Source organism: Vicia villosa, linkage group LG1 (assembly GCF_029867415.1).
Source record: "Vicia villosa cultivar HV-30 ecotype Madison, WI linkage group LG1, Vvil1.0, whole genome shotgun sequence".
NCBI lineage: Eukaryota > Viridiplantae > Streptophyta > Magnoliopsida > Fabales > Fabaceae > Vicia > Vicia villosa.
Window position 1 is genome coordinate 145,797,282 of NC_081180.1, and position 24,227 is coordinate 145,821,508.

General features: G+C 29.0%; 1 protein-coding gene across 1 annotated transcript; it reads right to left on the reverse strand.

Annotated features, from left to right (window-relative positions):
• Positions 1 to 363: 363 nt before the first annotated feature.
• LOC131656676 (uncharacterized) lies at positions 364 to 21,768 on the reverse strand. The gene is made up of 31 exons (XM_058926323.1): positions 21,751 to 21,768; positions 21,511 to 21,606; positions 20,479 to 20,569; positions 20,003 to 20,034; positions 19,792 to 19,882; positions 18,671 to 18,678; positions 18,440 to 18,526; positions 17,753 to 17,843; positions 17,300 to 17,307; positions 17,098 to 17,155; positions 15,049 to 15,056; positions 14,809 to 14,904; positions 13,777 to 13,867; positions 13,301 to 13,332; positions 13,090 to 13,180; positions 11,969 to 11,976; positions 11,738 to 11,824; positions 11,051 to 11,141; positions 10,598 to 10,605; positions 10,367 to 10,453; positions 8,111 to 8,206; positions 7,079 to 7,169; positions 6,603 to 6,634; positions 6,392 to 6,482; positions 5,271 to 5,278; positions 5,040 to 5,126; positions 4,350 to 4,442; positions 3,664 to 3,754; positions 1,653 to 1,660; positions 1,414 to 1,509; positions 364 to 474 (listed from the first exon to the last, which is right to left on the reverse strand). The coding sequence occupies exons 1-31, from the start codon at positions 21,766 to 21,768 to the stop codon at positions 364 to 366; spliced, it is 1,983 nt and encodes a 660-aa protein (XP_058782306.1).
• Between the last annotated feature and the right edge of the window lie 2,459 nt (positions 21,769 to 24,227).

Genomic DNA, 24,227 nt, shown 5'->3' on the forward strand with positions numbered 1-24,227 from the left:
TCTTAGAATTTGTTTACATTAATTTGTAAAGGACTAGAGTGATCGGGTTGTGATCAGTATACTCTAGAGAAGTCTTAGAAGGTATCTAAGCAGTTGTTCCTAGAGTGATCAAGTTGTGATCAGAAGACTCTAGAAGACTTAGAAGTTGTTTAAGTGGAAAACCATTGTAATCTCGTGTGATTAGTGGATTAAATCCTCAGTTGAGGTAAATCACCTTGTCTAGGGTGGACTGGAGTAGTTTAGTTAACAATGAACCAGGATAAAAATACTTGTGCAAATTATTTTTATCTTACGAGTTTTGAAACTACACTTATTCAAACCCCCCCCCCTTTCTAAGTGTTTTTCTATCCTTCACTTTAGACCTCAGTTGATAGGCTTAACACTTGCATCCAAATTCAAGTTAGCAGGATCCATTTTCACGTCAGATTTGTCCTTAGCAGGATCCACTTTCACAGGTTTGTCATTCGCGGCCATCTAAAACAAGAAAAAATTAGAACTTAAGAACACTCATATCCGCATAAAAAATCACATACATTTTTACAAGAAAAACAACAACAAGGTAAAAATTTATTGAACATTATACCAAAATTTATCACAAATATACCAAAATATAATACGTGAAATTCTAAACGCATAACATATACCAATCAATCGGACATAAAAAAATTACGAAATCAACGAATAACATAAACAAATTGTGAAATCAATTGGCCGGAATCAAACTACGGAGTACCTAATATCTATATTCAAACAAATGTTAACGAATTTGAAGCCTCTAACAAAAAATGCAGAACAAATTAAGTTTAAAACCCTAATTATGTCAACTAATCAAGTCACAATAAACAAAAACAAGAAAACAAAGATTTAAGAACAAATAAGATAAAAGATACGAGAAATCTTGCCTAATTTTACGGTAAAATGAACGGAAAAAGAAGCTTCGAGAAGAAAAGAAAGAGCATAGTAGCGAGAACGAGAAGGATCAAGAATAAAATATACCAATCAATCGGACATAAACAAATTGCGAAATCAAAGAATAAAATAAACAAATTATGAAATCAATTGGCCAGAATCAAACTACGAAGTACCTAATATCTATATCCGAACAACTATTAACGAATCTGGAGCCTCTAACAAAAAATGCAGAACAAATTAAGTGTTAAACCCTAATTATGTCTACTAATCAAGTCATAGTAAACAAAAACAGGAAAACAAATATTTAAGAACATATAAGATAAAAGATTCGAGAAATTTTGCCTTACTTTGATGGTAAAATGAACGGAACAAGAAGCTTCGAGAAGAGAAGAAAGAGCACCAGAGCGAGAACGAGAATGAGAAGACGAATGAAATGAAGAAAAATGAAAGAAGAGTGAAGTATGTTTCATATATAAGCTTTAGACCTCAGTTGATATGCACATCACTTGCATCAAACTTCAAGTTAGCAGGATCCATTTTCACGTCAGATTTGTTCTTAGCAGGATCCACTTTCACAGGTTTGTCATTAGCAGCCATCTAAAACAAGAAGAAACCAGAACTTAGGAACACTCATATCAATATAAAAATCACATAAATTTTTACAAGCAAAACAACGACATGATTAAAAATTTATCAAACATTATACCAAAATTTATCGCAAATATACCAAAATATAATACCTGAAACTCTAAATGCATAACATATACCAATCAATCCGACATAAAAAATTGCGAAATCAACAAATAACATAACCAAATTGTGAAATCAATTGGCCGGAATTAAACTACGAAGTACCTAATATCTATATCTGAACAAATGTTAACGAATTTGAAGCCTCTAACAAAAAATCCAGAACAAATTAAGTGTCAAACCCTAATTATGTCAACTAATCAAGTCACAGTAAACAAAAACAGGAAAACAAATATTTAAGAACATATAAGATAAAAGATACGAGAATTTTTGCCTCACTTTGATGGTAAAATGAACGGAAAAAGAAGCTTCGAGAAGAGAAGAATGAGCACTGTAGCGAGAACGAGAACGAAAAAGAAGACGAATGAAATGAAGAAAAATGAAAGAAGAGTGAAGTATGTTTATTATATAAGCTTTAGACCTCAGTTGAAAACGATTATTTGATTTGATACGGCTAGATAGCAAAGTCAAGAGCACACTTTTGCCTTTTATTTGATAGAATTGTGTGTTACTAATTTTGCTCATATTTTCGTTAAAAGACTAAATTATAAATTATAGGAATTAAAAGATTTTGAGATTAATTTCAATGCACTTTTAATGTAACAATTTTCATTTCAACCAATCATAAATATTACTCTTTAAATAATTACAATAAAAAGTTAAATTTTAATAAATATTTAATGGCCACGATTTACTGACAGTGTAAAACTGCTTTACACTGTCCATGCATACCAATTAAATTCAAAGATTTTTTAGTTTAACTAATAGATGACAATAAATTAAAAACGCATTAGAAAAAGTTTAATATTTTGATTGATAAATATTTAAATAATATACACAAATTAAATGTTAAAGAAGAAATGTAGATATAATAAGATATATAAATAGAAGATGAAAAGGTAAATGGAATAGTAAAAAGGCGTCCTCAATAGTGAACGACACTGGAAAAAAGTAGTAGTAGTTATGATGATAGCGACCCGTACAAATAGTGAATTTCAGTGATAAAATTCACATAATAGAAGTATTATAACGATAGTGACCCATAAGAATAATGAGTTTCAGTGATACAATTTACAGGTGTTTATAAAATTTACAAATATCACAATTTTTATAGATACAACAATTTTAATTGTCACATTGTGGTTTTTATAAAGACAAATAATATGACTGTTTTTTAACTTCAAAGAAATGTGAGGTCACTTTTTGGTCACTTTATGCTTTTTTATAAAGGAAGAGGAAGATAAACACTTTAATTTTTTATCTAATATTTTCTAATTTTATTTATATTCTCTTCCTTTTTTCATATCTTCCATGTTTTTATTATTGTTTTGAAGTTTAATATTTTCTTGCAATATTACCTTAGATGAAATATCAAGTAAATATATGAGATGTTCATGTATATATAGTTAGTTGTTATTATAAAATTATTAATAATAAAAAGTATTTATATAAATATTTAACAAATCACCAATATGACCAATCTAATATGCCTAATAAGTATAATTACAATTATTACTAATAACTATGAGTATTTATAAATATTTTGTTGATTAAAAAAAGGTATTGTGGTGATAGTGACCCGTGAAAAATAATAAGTTTCAGTGATAAAATTCATATGAGATAGTAAAATTTACAAAAATCACTCAATGTTTTAAGTTCATACCGGGAATATTGTTTTTGGGATGGATTTTGGAAAATGGAAAATAAAGAGCTATATACATTTGACAAAATCAAGAAAACAAAAGATTAATGGTTCAGATGGTAGAATTGTTGGATAATTTTGATCATGGTGTGAATTCGATTCTTGGCAATTGCAAATTTTTGCTTTATTGACTGTTGAATAATTATATGTGACACTCCTATTAATTTAATAAATATTATTCAAATTATTAATTAATTATTATATAAGCTTTATACCTCAGTTGATAGGCACAACACTTGCATCCGAATTATTAATTAATTATTATATAAGCTTTAGACCTCAGTTGATAGGCACAACACTTGCATCCGAATTCAAGTTAGCAGGATCCATTTTCACGTAAGATTTGTCTTTAGCAGGATCCACCTTCACAGGTTTGTCATTAGCAGCTATCTAAAACAAGAAGAAACCAAAACTTAGTAACATTAATATCAGCATTAAAAATCACATACATTTTTACAAGCAAAACAGTAACATGAATAAAAATCTATCGAACATTATACCAAAATTTACCACAAATATACCAAAATATAATACCTTAAATTCTAAACGCATAACATATACCAATCAATCGAACATAAAAAAATTGCAAAATCAAGGAATAACATAAAAAAATTGTGAAATCAGTTGACCGGAATCAAACTACGAAGTAACTAATATCTATATCCGAACAAATGTTAACGAATTTGAAGCCTCTAACAAAAAACGCAGAACAAATTAAGTGTAAAACCCTAATTATGTCAACTAATCAAGTCATAGTAAACAAAAACAAGAAAACAAAGATTTAAGATCATATAGGATAAAAGATACGAGAACTTTTGCCTTACTTTGATGGTAAAATGAACGGAAAAAGAAGCTTCGAGAAGAGAAGAAAGAGAACAGTAGCGAGAACGAGAAGGATCAAGAAGACGAATGAAATGAAGAAAAATGAAAGAAGAGTGAGTGATGTTTATTAAATAAGCTTTAGACCTCAGTTGATAGGCACAACACTTGCATCCAAATTCAAGTTGGCAGGATCCTTTTTCACGTCAGATTTGTCCTTAGCAGGATCCACTTTCACAGGTTTGTCATTCGCAGCCATCTAAAACATGAAGAAATTAGAACTTAGGAACACTCATATCCGCATAAAAAATCACATACATTTTAACAAGAAAAACAACATGGTAAAAATTTATTGAACATTATACCAAAATTTATCACAAATATACCAAAATATAATACGTGAAATTCTAAACGCATAACATATACCAATCAATCGGACATAAAAAAATTGCGAAATCAACGAATAACATAAACAAATTGTGAAATCAATTGGGCGGAATCAAAATACGAAGTACCTAATATCTATATTCAAAAAAATGTTAACGAATTTGAAGCCTCTAACAAAAAATGCAGAACAAATTAAGTTTAAAACCCTAATTATGTCAAGTGATCAAGTCACTGTAAAAACAAACAAGAAAACAAAGATTTAAGAACATATAAGATAAAATATACGAGAAATTTTGCCTTACTTTGATGGCAAAATGAACGGAAAAATAAGCTTCGAGATGTGAAGAAAGAGCACAGTAGCGAGAACAAAAAGGATCAAGAAGACGAATGAAATGAAGAAAAATGAAAGAAGAGTGAAGTTTGTTTCTTATATAAACTTTAGACCTCAGTTGATAGGCATATCACTTGCATCCAAATTCAAGTTAGCATGATCCATTTTCACGTCAGATTTGTCCTTAGCAGGATCCACTTTCACAGGATTGTCATTCGCAGCCATCTAAAACAAGAAGAAATGAGAACATAGGAACACTCATATTAGCATAAAAAATCACATACATTTTTACAAGCAAAATAAAAACATGTTTAAAAAATTATTGAACATTATACCAAAATTTATCTCAAATATAACAAAATTTAATACCTGAAATTCTAAACGCATAACATATACCAATCAATCGGACATAAACAAATTGCGAAATCAAAGAATAAAATTAATAAATTGTGAAATCAATTGGCCGAAATTAAACTACGAAGTACCTAATATCTATATCCGAACAAATGTTAACGAATTTGAAGCCTCTAACAAAAAATGCAGAACAAATTAAGTGTAAAACCCTAATTATGTCAACTAATCAAGTCACACTAAACAAAAACAAGAAAAAAAGATTTAAGAACATAAAAGATTCCAGAAATTTTGCCTTACTTTGATGGTAAAATGCACGGAACAAGAAGCTTCGAGAAGAGAAGAAAGAGCACAGAAGCGAGAACGAGAATGAGAAGACGAATGAAATGAAGAAATATGAAATAAGAGTTAAGTATGTTTCTTATATAAGCTTTAGACCTCAATTGATAGGAACATCACTTGAATCCAAATTCAAGTTAGCAGGATCCATTTTCACGTCAGATTTGTCCTTAGCAGGATCCACCTTCACAGGTTGTCATTAGGAGCCATCTAAAACAAGAAGAAACCAAAACTTAGGAACACTCATATCCGTATTAAAAATCACATACATTTTTACAAGAAAAACAACAACATGGTAAAAATTTACTGAACATTATACCAAAATTTATCACAAATATACCCAAATCTAATACGTGAAATTCTAAACGCATAACATATATCAATCAATCGAACATAAACAAATTGCGAAATCAACGAATAACATAAACAAATTGTGAAATCAATTGGTCGAAATCAAACTACGAAGTACCTAATATCTATATTCGAAAAAATGTTAATGAATTTGAAGCCTCTAAAAAAATGCAGAACAAATTAAGTAATAAACCTTAATTATGTCAACTTATCAAGTCACAGTAAACAAAAACAAAAAAATGAATATTTAAGAACATATAAGTTAAAAGATTTGTGAAATTTTGGCTTACTTTGATGGTAAAATGCACGAAACAAAAAGCTTCGAGAAGAGAAGAAAGAGCAGAGTAGCAAGAATGATAACGAGAAGACGAATGAAATGAAGAAAAATGAAAGAAGAGTGATGTTTGTTTCTTATATAAGCTTTAGACCTCAGTTTATAGGCACAACACTTGCATCCAAATTCAAGTTAGCAGGATCCATTTTCACATCAGATTTGTCCTTAGCAGGATCCACCTTCACAGGTTTGTCATTAGGAGCCATCTAAAATAAGAAGAAATGTGAACTTAGGAACACTTATATCAGCATTAAAAATCACATACATTTTTACAAGCAAAACAGTAACATGATTAAAAATTTATTGAACATTATACCAAAACTTACCACAAATATACCAAAATATAATACATGAAATTCTAAACGCATAACATATACCAATCAATCGGACATAAACAAATTGCGAAATCAAGGAATAAAATTACAAATTTTAAAATCAATTGGCCGGAATCAAACTTCAAAGTACCTAATATCTATATCCGAACAAATGTTAATGAATTTGAAGCCTCTAACAAAAAATGCAGAACAAATTAAGTGTAAAATCCTAATTATGTCAACTAATCAAGTCATAGTAAACAAAAACAAGAAAACAAAGATTTAAGATCATATAGGATAAAAGATACGAGAACTTTTGCCTTACTTTGATGGTAAAATGAACGGAAAAAGAAGCTTCGAGAAGAGAAGAATGAGCACTGTAGCGAGAACGAGAACGAAAAAGAAGACGAATGAAATGAAGAAAAATGAAAGAAGAGTGAGTGATATTTCTTATATAAGCTTTAGACCTCAGTTGATAGGCTTAACACTTGCATCCAAATTCAAGTTAGCAGGATCCATTTTCACGTCAGATTTGTCCTTAGCATGATCCACTTTCACAAGTTTGTCATTTGCGGCCATCTAAAACAAGAAGAAATTAGAACTTAGGAACACTCATATCCGCATAAAAAATCACATGCATTTTTACAAGAAAAACAACAAAATGTTAAAATTTTCTTGAACATTATACCAAAATTTATCACAAATATACCAAAATATAATACGTGAAATTCTAAACGCATAACTTATACCAATCAATCGGACATAAAAAAATTGCGAAATCAACGAATAACATAAACAAATTGTGAAATCAATTGGCCGTAATCAAACTACGAAGTACATAATATCTATATTCGAACAAATGTTAACGAATTTGAAGCCTCTAACAAAAAATGCAGAACAAAATAAGTTTAAAACCCTAATTATGTCAACTAATCAAGTCACAGTAAACAAAAACAAAAAAAACAAAGATTTAAGAACATATAAGATAAAAGATACGAGAAATTTTGCCTAACTTTTACGGTAAAATGAACGGAAAAAGAAGCTTCGAGAAGAGAAGAAAGAGCATAGTAGCGAGAATGAGAAGGATCAATAATAAAATATACCAATCAATCGGACATAAACAAATTGCAAAATCAAGGAATAAAATAAACAAATAGTGAAATCTATAGGCCGGAATCAAACTACGAAGTACCTAATATCTATATCCGAACAAATGTTAACGAATTTGAAGCCTCTTACAAAAAATGCAGAACAAATTAAGTGTAAAACGCTAATTATGTCAACTAATCAATTCATAGTAAACAAAATCAGGAAAACAAATTTTTAAGAACATATAAGATAAAAGATTCGAGAAATTTTGCCTTACTTTGATGGTAAAATGAACGGAACAAGAAGCTTCGAGAAGAGAAGAAAGAGCACCAGAGCGAGAACGAGAATGAGAAGACGAATGAAATGAAGAAAAATGAAAGAAGAGTGAAGTATGTTTCATATATACGCTTTAGACCTCAGTTGATATGCACATCACTTGCATCAAACTTCAAGTTAGCAGGATCCATTTTCACGTCAGATTTGTTCTTAGCAGAATCCACTTTCACAGGTTTGTCATTAGCAGCCATCTAAAACAAGAAGAAACCAGAACTTAGGAACACTCATATCAATATAAAAAATCACATAAATTTTTACAAGCAAAACAACAACATGATTAAAAATTTATCAAACATTATACCAAAATTTATCGCAAATATACCAAAATATAATACCTGAAATTCTAAATGCATAACATATACCAATCAATCGGACATAAAAAATTGCGAAATCAACAAATAACATAACCAAATTGTGAAATCAATTGGCCGGAATTAAACTACGAAGTACCTAATATCTATATCTGAACAAATGTTAACGAATTTGAAGCCTCTAACAAAAAATCCATAACAAATTAAGTGTCAAACCCTAATTATGTCAACTAATCAAGTCACAGTAAACAAAAACAGGAAAACAAATATTTAAGAACATATAAGATAAAAGATACGAGAAATTTTGCCTCGCTTTGATGGCAAAATGAACGGAAAAAGAAGCTTCGAGAAGAGAAGAATGAGCACTGTAGCGAGAACGAGAACGAAAAAGAAGACGAATGAAATGAAGAAAAATGAAAGAAGAGTGAAGTATGTTTATTATATAAGCTTTAGACCTCAGTTGAAAACGATTATTTGATTTGATACGGCTAGATAGCAAAGTCAAGAGCACACTTTTGCCTTTTATTTGATAGAATTGTGTGTTACTAATTTTGCTCATATTTTCGTTAAAAGACTAAATTATAAATTATAGGATTTAAAAGATTTTGAGATTAATTTCTATGCACTTTTGATGTAACAATTTTCATTTCAACCAATCATAAATATTACTCTTTAAATAATTACAATAAAAAGTTAAATTTTAATAAATATTTAATGGCCACGATTTACTGACAGTGTAACACTGCTTTACACTGTCCATGCATACCAATTAAATTCAAAGATTTTTTAGTTTAACTAATAGATGACAATAAATTAAAAACGCATTAGAAAAAGTTTAATATTTTGATTGATAAATATTTAAATATTATACACAAATTAAATGTTAAAGAAGAAATGTAGATATAATAAGATATATAAATAGAAGATGAAAAGGTAAATGGAATAGTAAAAAGGCGTCCTCAATAGTGAACGACACTGGAAAAAAGTAGTAGTAGTTATGATGATAGCGACCCGTACAAATAGTGAATTTCAGTGATAAAATTCACATAATAGAAGTATTATAACGATAGTGACCCATAAGAATAATGAGTTTCAGTGATACAATTTACAGGTGTTTATAAAATTTACAAATATCACAATTTTTATAGATACAACAATTTTAATTGTCACATTGTGGTTTTTATAAAGACAAATAATATGACTGTTTTTTAACTTCAAAGAAATGTGAGGTCACTTTTTGGTCACTTTATGCTTTTTTATAAAGGAAGAGGAAGATAAACACTTTAATTTTTTATCTAATATTTTCTAATTTTATTTATATTCTCTTCCTTTTTTCATATCTTCCATGTTTTTATTATTGTTTTGAAGTTTAATATTTTCTTGCAATATTACCTTAGATGAAATATCAAGTAAATATATGAGATGTTCATGTATATATAGTTAGTTGTTATTATAAAATCATTAATAATAAAAAGTATTTATATAAATATTTAACAAATCACCAATATGACCAATCTAATATGCCTAATAAGTATAATTACAATTATTACTAATAACTATGAGTATTTATAAATATTTTGTTGATTAAAAAAAGGTATTGTCGTGATAGTGACCCGTGAAAAATAATAAGTTTCAGTGATAAAATTCATATGAGATAGTAAAATTTACAAAAATCACTCAATGTTTTAAGTTCATACCGGCAGTATTGTTTTTGGGATGGATTTTGGAAAATGGAAAATAAAGAGCTATATACATTTGACAAAATCAAGAAAACAAAAGATTAATGGTTCAGATGGTAGAATTGTTGGATAATTTTGATCATGGTGTGAATTCGATTCTTGGCAATTGCAAATTTTTGCTTTATTGACTGTTGAATAATTGATATGTGACACTCCTATTAATTTAATAAATATTATTCAAATTATTAATTAATTATTATATAAGCTTTAGACCTCAGTTGATAGGCACAACACTTGCATCCGAATTATTAATTAATTATTATATAAGCTTTAGACCTCAGTTGATAGGCACAACACTTGCCTCCGAATTCAAGTTAGCAGGATCCATTTTCACGTCAGATTTGTCTTTAGCAGGATCCACCTTCACAGGTTTGTCATTAGCAGCTATCTAAAACAAGAAGAAACCAAAACTTAGTAACATTAATATCAGCATTAAAAATCACATACATTTTTACAAGCAAAACAGTAACATGAATAAAAATCTATCGAACATTATACCAAAATTTACCACAAATATACCAAAATATAATACCTGAAATTCTAAACGCATAACATATACCAATCAATCGAACATAAAAAAATTGCAAAATCAAGGAATAACATAAAAAAATTGTGAAATCAATTGACCGGAATCAAACTACGAAGTAACTAATATCTATATCCGAACAAATGTTAACGAATTTGAAGCCTCTAACAAAAAACGCAGAACAAATTAAGTGTAAAACCCTAATTATGTCAACTAATCAAGTCATAGTAAACAAAAACAAGAAAACAAAGATTTAAGATCATATAGGATAAAAGATACGAGAACTTTTGCCTTACTTTGATGGTAAAATGAACGGAAAAAGAAGCTTCGAGAAGAGAAGAAAGAGAACAGTAGCGAGAACGAGAAGGATCAAGAAGACGAATGAAATGAAGAAAAATGAAAGAAGAGTGAGTGATGTTTATTAAATAAGCTTTAGACCTCAGTTGATAGGCACAACACTTGCATCCAAATTCAAGTTGGCATGATCCTTTTTCACGTCAGATTTGTCCTTAGCAGGATCCACTTTCACAGGTTTGTCATTCGCAGCCATCTAAAACATGAAGAAATTAGAACTTAGGAACACTCATATCCGCATAAAAAATCACATACATTTTAACAAGAAAAACAACATGGTAAAAATTTATTGAACATTATACCAAAATTGATCACAAATATACCAAAATATAATACGTGAAATTCTAAACGCATAACATATACCAATCAATCGGACATAAAAAAATTGCGAAATCAACGAATAACATAAACAAATTGTGAAATCAATTGGGCGGAATCAAAATACGAAGTACCTAATATCTATATTCAAAAAAATGTTAACGAATTTGAAGCCTCTAACAAAAAATGCAGAACAAATTAAGTTTAAAACCCTAATTATGTCAAGTGATCAAGTCACTGTAAAAACAAACAAGAAAACAAAGATTTAAGAACATACAAGATAAAATATACGAGAAATTTTGCCTTACTTTGATGGCAAAATGAACGGAAAAATAAGCTTCGAGATGTGAAGAAAGAGCACAGTAGCGAGAACAAAAAGGATCAAGAAGACGAATGAAATGAAGAAAAATGAAAGAAGAGTGAAGTTTGTTCTTATATAAACTTTAGACCTCAGTTGATAGGCATATCACTTGCATCCAAATTCAAGTTAGCATGATCCATTTTCACGTCAGATTTGTCCTTAGCAGGATCCACTTTCACAGGATTGTCATTCGCAGCCATCTAAAACAAGAAGAAATCAGAACATAGGAACACTCATATTAGCATAAAAAATCACATACATTTTTACAAGCAAAATAAAAACATGTTTAAAAAATTATTGAACATTATACCAAAATTTATCTCAAATATAACAAAATTTAATACCTGAAATTCTAAACGCATAACATATACCAATCAATCGGACATAAACAAATTGCGAAATCAAAGAATAAAATTAATAAATTGTGAAATCAATTGGCCGAAATTAAACTACGAAGTACCTAATATCTATATCCGAACAAATGTTAACGAATTTGAAGCCTCTAACAAAAAATGCAGAACAAATTAAGTGTAAAACCCTAATTATGTCAACTAATCAAGTCACACTAAACAAAAACAAGAAAAAAAGATTTAAGAACATAAAAGATTCCAGAAATTTTGCCTTACTTTGATGGTAAAATGCACGGAACAAGAAGCTTCGAGAAGAGAAGAAAGAGCACAGAAGCGAGAACGAGAATGAGAAGACGAATGAAATGAAGAAATATGAAATAAGAGTTAAGTATGTTTCTTATATAAGCTTTAGACCTCAATTGATAGGAACATCACTTGAATCCAAATTCAAGTTAGCAGGATCCATTTTCACGTCAGATTTGTCCTTAGCTGGATCCACCTTCACAGGTTGTCATTAGGAGCCATCTAAAACAAGAAGAAACCAAAACTTAGGAACACTCATATCCGTATTAAAAATCACATACATTTTTACAAGAAAAACAACAACATGGTAAAAATTTACTGAACATTATACCAAAATTTATCACAAATATACCCAAATCTAATACGTGAAATTCTAAACGCATAACATATATCAATCAATCGAACATAAACAAATTGCGAAATCAACGAATAACATAAACAAATTGTGAAATCAATTGGTCGAAATCAAACTACGAAGTACCTAATATCTATATTCGAAAAAATGTTAATGAATTTGAAGCCTCTAAAAAAATGCAGAACAAATTAAGTAATAAACCTTAATTATGTCAACTTATCAAGTCACAGTAAACAAAAACAAAAAAATGAATATTTAAGAACATATAAGTTAAAAGATTTGTGAAATTTTGGCTTACTTTGATGGTAAAATGCACGAAACAAAAAGCTTCGAGAAGAGAAGAAAGAGCAGAGTAGCAAGAATGATAACGAGAAGACGAATGAAATGAAGAAAAATGAAAGAAGAGTGATGTTTGTTTCTTATATAAGCTTTAGACCTCAGTTTATAGGCACAACACTTGCATCCAAATTCAAGTTAGCAGGATCCATTTTCACATCAGATTTGTCCTTAGCAGGATCCACCTTCACAGGTTTGTCATTAGGAGCCATCTAAAATAAGAAGAAATGTGAACTTAGGAACACTTATATCAGCATTAAAAATCACATACATTTTTACAAGCAAAACAGTAACATGATTAAAAATTTATTGAACATTATACCAAAACTTACCACAAATATACCAAAATATAATACATGAAATTCTAAACGCATAACATATACCAATCAATCGGACATAAACAAATTGCGAAATCAAGGAATAAAATTACAAATTTTAAAATCAATTGGCCGGAATCAAACTTCAAAGTACCTAATATCTATATCCGAACAAATGTTAATGAATTTGAAGCCTCTACCAAAAAATGCAGAACAAATTAAGTGTAAAATCCTAATTATGTCAACTAATCAAGTCATAGTAAACAAAAACAAGAAAACAAAGATTTAAGATCATATAGGATAAAAGATACGAGAACTTTTGCCTTACTTTGATGGTAAAATGAACGGAAAAAGAAGCTTCGAGAAGAGAAGAATGAGCACTGTAGCGAGAACGAGAACGAAAAAGAAGACGAATGAAATGAAGAAAAATGAAAGAAGAGTGAGTGATATTTCTTATATAAGCTTTAGACCTCAGTTGATAGGCTTAACACTTGCATCCAAATTCAAGTTAGCAGGATCCATTTTCACGTCAGATTTGTCCTTAGCATGATCCACTTTCACAAGTTTGTCATTTGCGGCCATCTAAAACAAGAAGAAATTAGAACTTAGGAACACTCATATCCGCATAAAAAATCACATGCATTTTTACAAGAAAAACAACAAAATGTTAAAATTTTCTTGAACATTATACCAAAATTTATCACAAATATACCAAAATATAATACGTGAAATTCTAAACGCATAACTTATACCAATCAATCGGACATAAAAAAATTGCGAAATCAACGAATAACATAAACAAATTGTGAAATCAATTGGCCGTAATCAAACTACGAAGTACATAATATCTATATTCGAACAAATGTTAACGAATTTGAAGCCTCTAACAAAAAATGCAGAACAAATTAAGTTTAAAACCCTAATTATGTCAACTAATCAAGTCACAGTAAACAAAAACAAAAAAAACAAAGATTTAAGAACATATAAGATAAAAGATACGAGAAATTTTGCCTAACTTTTACGGTAAAATGAACGGAAAAAGAAGCTTCGAGAAGAGAAGAAAGAGCATAGTAGCGAGAATGAGAAGGATCAATAATAAAATATACCAATCAATCGGACATAAACAAATTGCAAAATCAAGGAATAAAATAAACAAATAGTGAAATCTATAGGCCGGAATCAAACTACGAAGTACCTAATATCTATATCCGAACAAATGTTAACGAATTTGAAGCCTCTTACAAAAAATGCAGAACAAATTAAGTGTAAAACGCTAATTATGTCAACTAATCAATTCATAGTAAACAAAATCAGGAAAACAAATTTTTAAGAACATATAAGATAAAAGATTCGAGAAATTTTGCCTTACTTTGATGGTAAAATGAACGGAACAAGAAGCTTCGAGAAGAGAAGAAAGAGCACCAGAGCGAGAACGAGAATGAGAAGACGAATGAAATGAAGAAAAATGAAAGAAGAGTGAAGTATGTTTCATATATACGCTTTAGACCTCAGTTGATATGCACATCACTTGCATCAAACTTCAAGTTAGCAGGATCCATTTTCACGTCAGATTTGTTCTTAGCAGAATCCACTTTCACAGGTTTGTCATTAGCAGCCATCTAAAACAAGAAGAAACCAGAACTTAGGAACACTCATATCAATATAAAAAATCACATAAATTTTTACAAGCAAAACAACAACATGATTAAAAATTTATCAAACATTATACCAAAATTTATCGCAAATATACCAAAATATAATACCTGAAATTCTAAATGCATAACATATACCAATCAATCGGACATAAAAAATTGCGAAATCAACAAATAACATAACCAAATTGTGAAATCAATTGGCCGGAATTAAACTACGAAGTACCTAATATCTATATCTGAACAAATGTTAACGAATTTGAAGCCTCTAACAAAAAATCCATAACAAATTAAGTGTCAAACCCTAATTATGTCAACTAATCAAGTCACAGTAAACAAAAACAGGAAAACAAATATTTAAGAACATATAAGATAAAAGATACGAGAAATTTTGCCTCGCTTTGATGGCAAAATGAACGGAAAAAGAAGCTTCGAGAAGAGAAGAATGAGCACTGTAGCGAGAACGAGAACGAAAAAGAAGACGAATGAAATGAAGAAAAATGAAAGAAGAGTGAAGTATGTTTATTATATAAGCTTTAGACCTCAGTTGAAAACGATTATTTGATTTGATACGGCTAGATAGCAAAGTCAAGAGCACACTTTTGCCTTTTATTTGATAGAATTGTGTGTTACTAATTTTGCTCATATTTTCGTTAAAAGACTAAATTATAAATTATAGGATTTAAAAGATTTTGAGATTAATTTCTATGCACTTTTGATGTAACAATTTTCATTTCAACCAATCATAAATATTACTCTTTAAATAATTACAATAAAAAGTTAAATTTTAATAAATATTTAATGGCCACGATTTACTGACAGTGTAAAACTGCTTTACACTGTCCATGCATACCAATTAAATTCAAAGATTTTTTAGTTTAACTAATAGATGACAATAAATTAAAAACGCATTAGAAAAAGTTTAATATTTTGATTGATAAATATTTAAATAATATACACAAATTAAATGTTAAAGAAGAAATGTAGATATAATAAGATATATAAATAGAAGATGAAAAGGTAAATGGAATAGTAAAAAGGCGTCCTCAATAGTGAACGACACTGGAAAAAAGTAGTAGTAGTTATGATGATAGCGACCCGTACAAATAGTGAATTTCAGTGATAAAATTCACATAATAGAAGTATTATAACGATAGTGACCCATAAGAATAATGAGTTTCAGTGATACAATTTACAGGTGTTTATAAAATTTACAAATATCACAATTTTTATAGATACAACAATTTTAATTGTCACATTGTGGTTTTTATAAAGACAAATAATATGACTGTTTTTTAACTTCAAAGAAATGTGAGGTCACTTTTTGGTCACTTTATGCTTTTTTATAAAGGAAGAGGAAGATAAACACTTTAATTTTTTATCTAATATTTTCTAATTTTATTTATATTCTCTTCCTTTTTTCATATCTTCCATGTTTTTATTATTGTTTTGAAGTTTAATATTTTCTTGCAATATTACCTTAGATGAAATATCAAGTAAATATATGAGATGTTCATGTATATATAGTTAGTTGTTATTATAAAATCATTAATAATAAAAAGTATTTATATAAATATTTAACAAATCACCAATATGACCAATCTAATATGCCTAATAAGTATAATTACAATTATTACTAATAACTATGAGTATTTATAAATATTTTGTTGATTAAAAAAAGGTATTGTCGTGATAGTGACCCGTGAAAAATAATAAGTTTCAGTGATAAAATTCATATGAGATAGTAAAATTTACAAAAATCACTCAATGTTTTAAGTTCATACCGGGAGTATTGTTTTTGGGATGGATTTTGGAAAATGGAAAATAAAGAGCTATATACATTTGACAAAATCAAGAAAACAAAAGATTAATGGTTCAGATGGTAGAATTGTTGGATAATTTTGATCATGGTGTGAATTCGATTCTTGGCAATTGCAAATTTTTGCTTTATTGACTGTTGAATAATTGATATGTGACACTCCTATTAATTTAATAAATATTATTCAAATTATTAATTAATTATTATATAAGCTTTAGACCTCAGTTGATAGGCACAACACTTGCATCCGAATTATTAATTAATTATTATATAAGCTTTAGACCTCAGTTGATAGGCACAACACTTGCCTCCGAATTCAAGTTAGCAGGATCCATTTTCACGTTTGTCAGATTTGTCTTTAGCAGGATCCACCTTCACAGGTTTGTCATTAGCAGCTATCTAAAACAAGAAGAAACCAAAACTTAGTAACATTAATATCAGCATTAAAAATCACATACATTTTTACAAGCAAAACAGTAACATGAATAAAAATCTATCGAACATTATACCAAAATTTACCACAAATATACCAAAATATAATACCTGAAATTCTAAACGCATAACATATACCAATCAATCGAACATAAAAAAATTGCAAAATCAAGGAATAACATAAAAAAATTGTGAAATCAATTGACCGGAATCAAACTACGAAGTAACTAATATCTATATCCGAACAAATGTTAACGAATTTGAAGCCTCTAACAAAAAACGCAGAACAAATTAAGTGTAAAACCCTAATTATGTCAACTAATCAAGTCATAGTAAACAAAAACAAGAAAACAAAGATTTAAGATCATATAGGATAAAAGATACGAGAACTTTTGCCTTACTTTGATGGTAAAATGAACGGAAAAAGAAGCTTCGAGAAGAGAAGAAAGAGAACAGTAGCGAGAACGAGAAGGATCAAGAAGACGAATGAAATGAAGAAAAATGAAAGAAGAGTGAGTGATGTTTATTAAATAAGCTTTAGACCTCAGTTGATAGGCACAACACTTGCATCCAAATTCAAGTTGGCATGATCCTTTTTCACGTCAGATTTGTCCTTAGCAGGATCCACTTTCACAGGTTTGTCATTCGCAGCCATCTAAAACATGAAGAAATTAGAACTTAGGAACACTCATATCCGCATAAAAAATCACATACATTTTAACAAGAAAAACAACATGGTAAAAATTTATTGAACATTATACCAAAATTGATCACAAATATACCAAAATATAATACGTGAAATTCTAAACGCATAACATATACCAATCAATCGGACATAAAAAAATTGCGAAATCAACGAATAACATAAACAAATTGTGAAATCAATTGGGCGGAATCAAAATACGAAGTACCTAATATCTATATTCAAAAAAATGTTAACGAATTTGAAGCCTCTAACAAAAAATGCAGAACAAATTAAGTTTAAAACCCTAATTATGTCAAGTGATCAAGTCACTGTAAAAACAAACAAGAAAACAAAGATTTAAGAACATACAAGATAAAATATACGAGAAATTTTGCCTTACTTTGATGGCAAAATGAACGGAAAAATAAGCTTCGAGATGTGAAGAAAGAGCACAGTAGCGAGAACAAAAAGGATCAAGAAGACGAATGAAATGAAGAAAAATGAAAGAAGAGTGAAGTTTGTTCTTATATAAACTTTAGACCTCAGTTGATAGGCATATCACTTGCATCCAAATTCAAGTTAGCATGATCCATTTTCACGTCAGATTTGTCCTTAGCAGGATCCACTTTCACAGGATTGTCATTCGCAGCCATCTAAAACAAGAAGAAATCAGAACATAGGAACACTCATATTAGCATAAAAAATCACATACATTTTTACAAGCAAAATAAAAACATGTTTAAAAAATTATTGAACATTATACCAAAATTTATCTCAAATATAACAAAATTTAATACCTGAAATTCTAAACGCATAACATATACCAATCAATCGGACATAAACAAATTGCGAAATCAAAGAATAAAATTAATAAATTGTGAAATCAATTGGCCGAAATTAAACTACGAAGTACCTAATATCTATATCCGAACAAATGTTAACGAATTTGAAGCCTCTAACAAAAAATGCAGAACAAATTAAGTGTAAAACCCTAATTATGTCAACTAATCAAGTCACACTAAACAAAAACAAGAAAAAAAGATTTAAGAACATAAAAGATTCCAGAAATTTTGCCTTACTTTGATGGTAAAATGCACGGAACAAGAAGCTTCGAGAAGAGAAGAAAGAGCACAGAAGCGAGAACGAGAATGAGAAGACGAATGAAATGAAGAAATATGAAATAAGAGTTAAGTATGTTTCTTATATAAGCTTTAGACCTCAATTGATAGGAACATCACTTGAATCCAAATTCAAGTTAGCAGGATCCATTTTCACGTCAGATTTGTCCTTAGCTGGATCCACCTTCACAGGTTGTCATTAGGAGCCATCTAAAACAAGAAGAAACCAAAACTTAGGAACACTCATATCCGTATTAAAAATCACATACATTTTTACAAGAAAAACAACAACATGGTAAAAATTTACTGAACATTATACCAAAATTTATCACAAATATACCCAAATCTAATACGTGAAATTCTAAACGCATAACATATATCAATCAATCGAACATAAACAAATTGCGAAATCAACGAATAACATAAACAAATTGTGAAATCAATTGGTCGAAATCAAACTACGAAGTACCTAATATCTATATTCGAAAAAATGTTAATGAATTTGAAGCCTCTAAAAAAATGCAGAACAAATTAAGTAATAAACCTTAATTATGTCAACTTATCAAGTCACAGTAAACAAAAACAAAAAAATGAATATTTAAGAACATATAAGTTAAAAGATTTGTGAAATTTTGGCTTACTTTGATGGTAAAATGCACGAAACAAAAAGCTTCGAGAAGAGAAGAAAGAGCAGAGTAGCAAGAATGATAACGAGAAGACGAATGAAATGAAGAAAAATGAAAGAAGAGTGATGTTTGTTTCTTATATAAGCTTTAGACCTCAGTTTATAGGCACAACACTTGCATCCAAATTCAAGTTAGCAGGATCCATTTTCACATCAGATTTGTCCTTAGCAGGATCCACCTTCACAGGTTTGTCATTAGGAGCCATCTAAAATAAGAAGAAATGTGAACTTAGGAACACTTATATCAGCATTAAAAATCACATACATTTTTACAAGCAAAACAGTAACATGATTAAAAATTTATTGAACATTATACCAAAACTTACCACAAATATACCAAAATATAATACATGAAATTCTAAACGCATAACATATACCAATCAATCGGACATAAACAAATTGCGAAATCAAGGAATAAAATTACAAATTTTAAAATCAATTGGCCGGAATCAAACTTCAAAGTACCTAATATCTATATCCGAACAAATGTTAATGAATTTGAAGCCTCTACCAAAAAATGCAGAACAAATTAAGTGTAAAATCCTAATTATGTCAACTAATCAAGTCATAGTAAACAAAAACAAGAAAACAAAGATTTAAGATCATATAGGATAAAAGATACGAGAACTTTTGCCTTACTTTGATGGTAAAATGAACGGAAAAAGAAGCTTCGAGAAGAGAAGAATGAGCACTGTAGCGAGAACGAGAACGAAAAAGAAGACGAATGAAATGAAGAAAAATGAAAGAAGAGTGAGTGATATTTCTTATATAAGCTTTAGACCTCAGTTGATAGGCTTAACACTTGCATCCAAATTCAAGTTAGCAGGATCCATTTTCACGTCAGATTTGTCCTTAGCATGATCCACTTTCACAAGTTTGTCATTTGCGGCCATCTAAAACAAGAAGAAATTAGAACTTAGGAACACTCATATCCGCATAAAAAATCACATGCATTTTTACAAGAAAAACAACAAAATGTTAAAATTTTCTTGAACATTATACCAAAATTTATCACAAATATACCAAAATATAATACGTGAAATTCTAAACGCATAACTTATACCAATCAATCGGACATAAAAAAATTGCGAAATCAACGAATAACATAAACAAATTGTGAAATCAATTGGCCGTAATCAAACTACGAAGTACATAATATCTATATTCGAACAAATGTTAACGAATTTGAAGCCTCTAACAAAAAATGCAGAACAAATTAAGTTTAAAACCCTAATTATGTCAACTAATCAAGTCACAGTAAACAAAAACAAAAAAAACAAAGATTTAAGAACATATAAGATAAAAGATACGAGAAATTTTGCCTAACTTTTACGGTAAAATGAACGGAAAAAGAAGCTTCGAGAAGAGAAGAAAGAGCATAGTAGCGAGAATGAGAAGGATCAATAATAAAATATACCAATCAATCGGACATAAACAAATTGCAAAATCAAGGAATAAAATAAACAAATAGTGAAATCTATAGGCCGGAATCAAACTACGAAGTACCTAATATCTATATCCGAACAAATGTTAACGAATTTGAAGCCTCTTACAAAAAATGCAGAACAAATTAAGTGTAAAACGCTAATTATGTCAACTAATCAATTCATAGTAAACAAAATCAGGAAAACAAATTTTTAAGAACATATAAGATAAAAGATTCGAGAAATTTTGCCTTACTTTGATGGTAAAATGAACGGAACAAGAAGCTTCGAGAAGAGAAGAAAGAGCACCAGAGCGAGAACGAGAATGAGAAGACGAATGAAATGAAGAAAAATGAAAGAAGAGTGAAGTATGTTTCATATATACGCTTTAGACCTCAGTTGATATGCACATCACTTGCATCAAACTTCAAGTTAGCAGGATCCATTTTCACGTCAGATTTGTTCTTAGCAGAATCCACTTTCACAGGTTTGTCATTAGCAGCCATCTAAAACAAGAAGAAACCAGAACTTAGGAACACTCATATCAATATAAAAAATCACATAAATTTTTACAAGCAAAACAACAACATGATTAAAAATTTATCAAACATTATACCAAAATTTATCGCAAATATACCAAAATATAATACCTGAAATTCTAAATGCATAACATATACCAATCAATCGGACATAAAAAATTGCGAAATCAACAAATAACATAACCAAATTGTGAAATCAATTGGCCGGAATTAAACTACGAAGTACCTAATATCTATATCTGAACAAATGTTAACGAATTTGAAGCCTCTAACAAAAAATCCATAACAAATTAAGTGTCAAACCCTAATTATGTCAACTAATCAAGTCACAGTAAACAAAAACAGGAAAACAAATATTTAAGAACATATAAGATAAAAGATACGAGAAATTTTGCCTCGCTTTGATGGCAAAATGAACGGAAAAAGAAGCTTCGAGAAGAGAAGAATGAGCACTGTAGCGAGAACGAGAACGAAAAAGAAGACGAATGAAATGAAGAAAAATGAAAGAAGAGTGAAGTATGTTTATTATATAAGCTTTAGACCTCAGTTGAAAACGATTATTTGATTTGATACGGCTAGATAGCAAAGTCAAGAGCACACTTTTGCCTTTTATTTGATAGAATTGTGTGTTACTAATTTTGCTCATATTTTCGTTAAAAGACTAAATTATAAATTATAGGATTTAAAAGATTTTGAGATTAATTTCTATGCACTTTTGATGTAACAATTTTCATTTCAACCAATCATAAATATTACTCTTTAAATAATTACAATAAAAAGTTAAATTTTAATAAATATTTAATGGCCACGATTTACTGACAGTGTAAAACTGCTTTACACTGTCCATGCATACCAATTAAATTCAAAGATTTTTTAGTTTAACTAATAGATGACAATAAATTAAAAACGCATTAGAAAAAGTTTAATATTTTGATTGATAAATATTTAAATAATATACACAAATTAAATGTTAAAGAAGAAATGTAGATATAATAAGATATATAAATAGAAGATGAAAAGGTAAATGGAATAGTAAAAAGGCGTCCTCAATAGTGAACGACACTGGAAAAAAGTAGTAGTAGTTATGATGATAGCGACCCGTACAAATAGTGAATTTCAGTGATAAAATTCACATAATAGAAGTATTATAACGATAGTGACCCATAAGAATAATGAGTTTCAGTGATACAATTTACAGGTGTTTATAAAATTTACAAATATCACAATTTTTATAGATACAACAATTTTAATTGTCACATTGTGGTTTTTATAAAGACAAATAATATGACTGTTTTTTAACTTCAAAGAAATGTGAGGTCACTTTTTGGTCACTTTATGCTTTTTTATAAAGGAAGAGGAAGATAAACACTTTAATTTTTTATCTAATATTTTCTAATTTTATTTATATTCTCTTCCTTTTTTCATATCTTCCATGTTTTTATTATTGTTTTGAAGTTTAATATTTTCTTGCAATATTACCTTAGATGAAATATCAAGTAAATATATGAGATGTTCATGTATATATAGTTAGTTGTTATTATAAAATTATTAATAATAAAAAGTATTTATATAAATATTTAACAAATCACCAATATGACCAATCTAATATGCCTAATAAGTATAATTACAATTATTACTAATAACTATGAGTATTTATAAATATTTTGTTGATTAAAAAAAGGTATTGTGGTGATAGTGACCCGTGAAAAATAATAAGTTTCAGTGATAAAATTCATATGAGATAGTAAAATTTACAAAAATCACTCAATGTTTTAAGTTCATACCGGGAGTATTGTTTTTGGGATGGATTTTGGAAAATGGAAAATAAAGAGCTATATACATTTGACAAAATCAAGAAAACAAAAGATTAATGGTTCAGATGGTAGAATTGTTGGATAATTTTGATCATGGTGTGAATTCGATTCTTGGCAATTGCAAATTTTTGCTTTATTTTTTCACGTCAGATTTGTCTTTAGCAGGATCCACCTTCACAGGTTTGTCATTAGCAGCTTTCGTCTTTAGCAGGATCCACCTTCACAGGTTTGTCATTAGCAGCTTTCTAAAACAAGAAGAAACCAAAACTTAGTAACATTAATATCAGCATTAAAAATCACATACATTTTTACAAGCAAAACAGTAACATGAATAAAAATCTATCGAACATTATACCAAAATTTACCACAAATATACCAAAATATAATACCTGAAATTCTAAACGCATAACATATACCAATCAATCGAACATAAAAAAATTGCAAAATCAAGGAATAACATAAAAAAATTGTGAAATCAGTTGACCGGAATCAAACTACGAAGTAACTAATATCTATATCCGAACAAATGTTAACGAATTTGAAGCCTCTAACAAAAAACGCAGAACAAATTAAGTGTAAAACCCTAATTATGTCAACTAATCAAGTCATAGTAAACAAAAACAAGAAAACAAAGATTTAAGATCATATAGGATAAAAGATACGAGAACTTTTGCCTTACTTTGATGGTAAAATGAACGGAAAAAGAAGCTTCGAGAAGAGAAGAAAGAGAACAGTAGCGAGAACGAGAAGGATCAAGAAGACGAATGAAATGAA

Excerpts from the sequence above, each read along its gene's own strand:
- LOC131656676 (XM_058926323.1), bottom strand. Across the intron at positions 19,883-20,002 it reads TATATTTTGGTATATTTGTG|ATGGCTCCTAATGACAAACC; the intron begins GTAAGTTTTGGT and ends TTCTTATTTTAG. Across the intron at positions 7,170-8,110 it reads TGAAGTTTGATGCAAGTGAT|ATGGCCGCAAATGACAAACT; the intron begins GTGCATATCAAC and ends TTCTTGTTTTAG.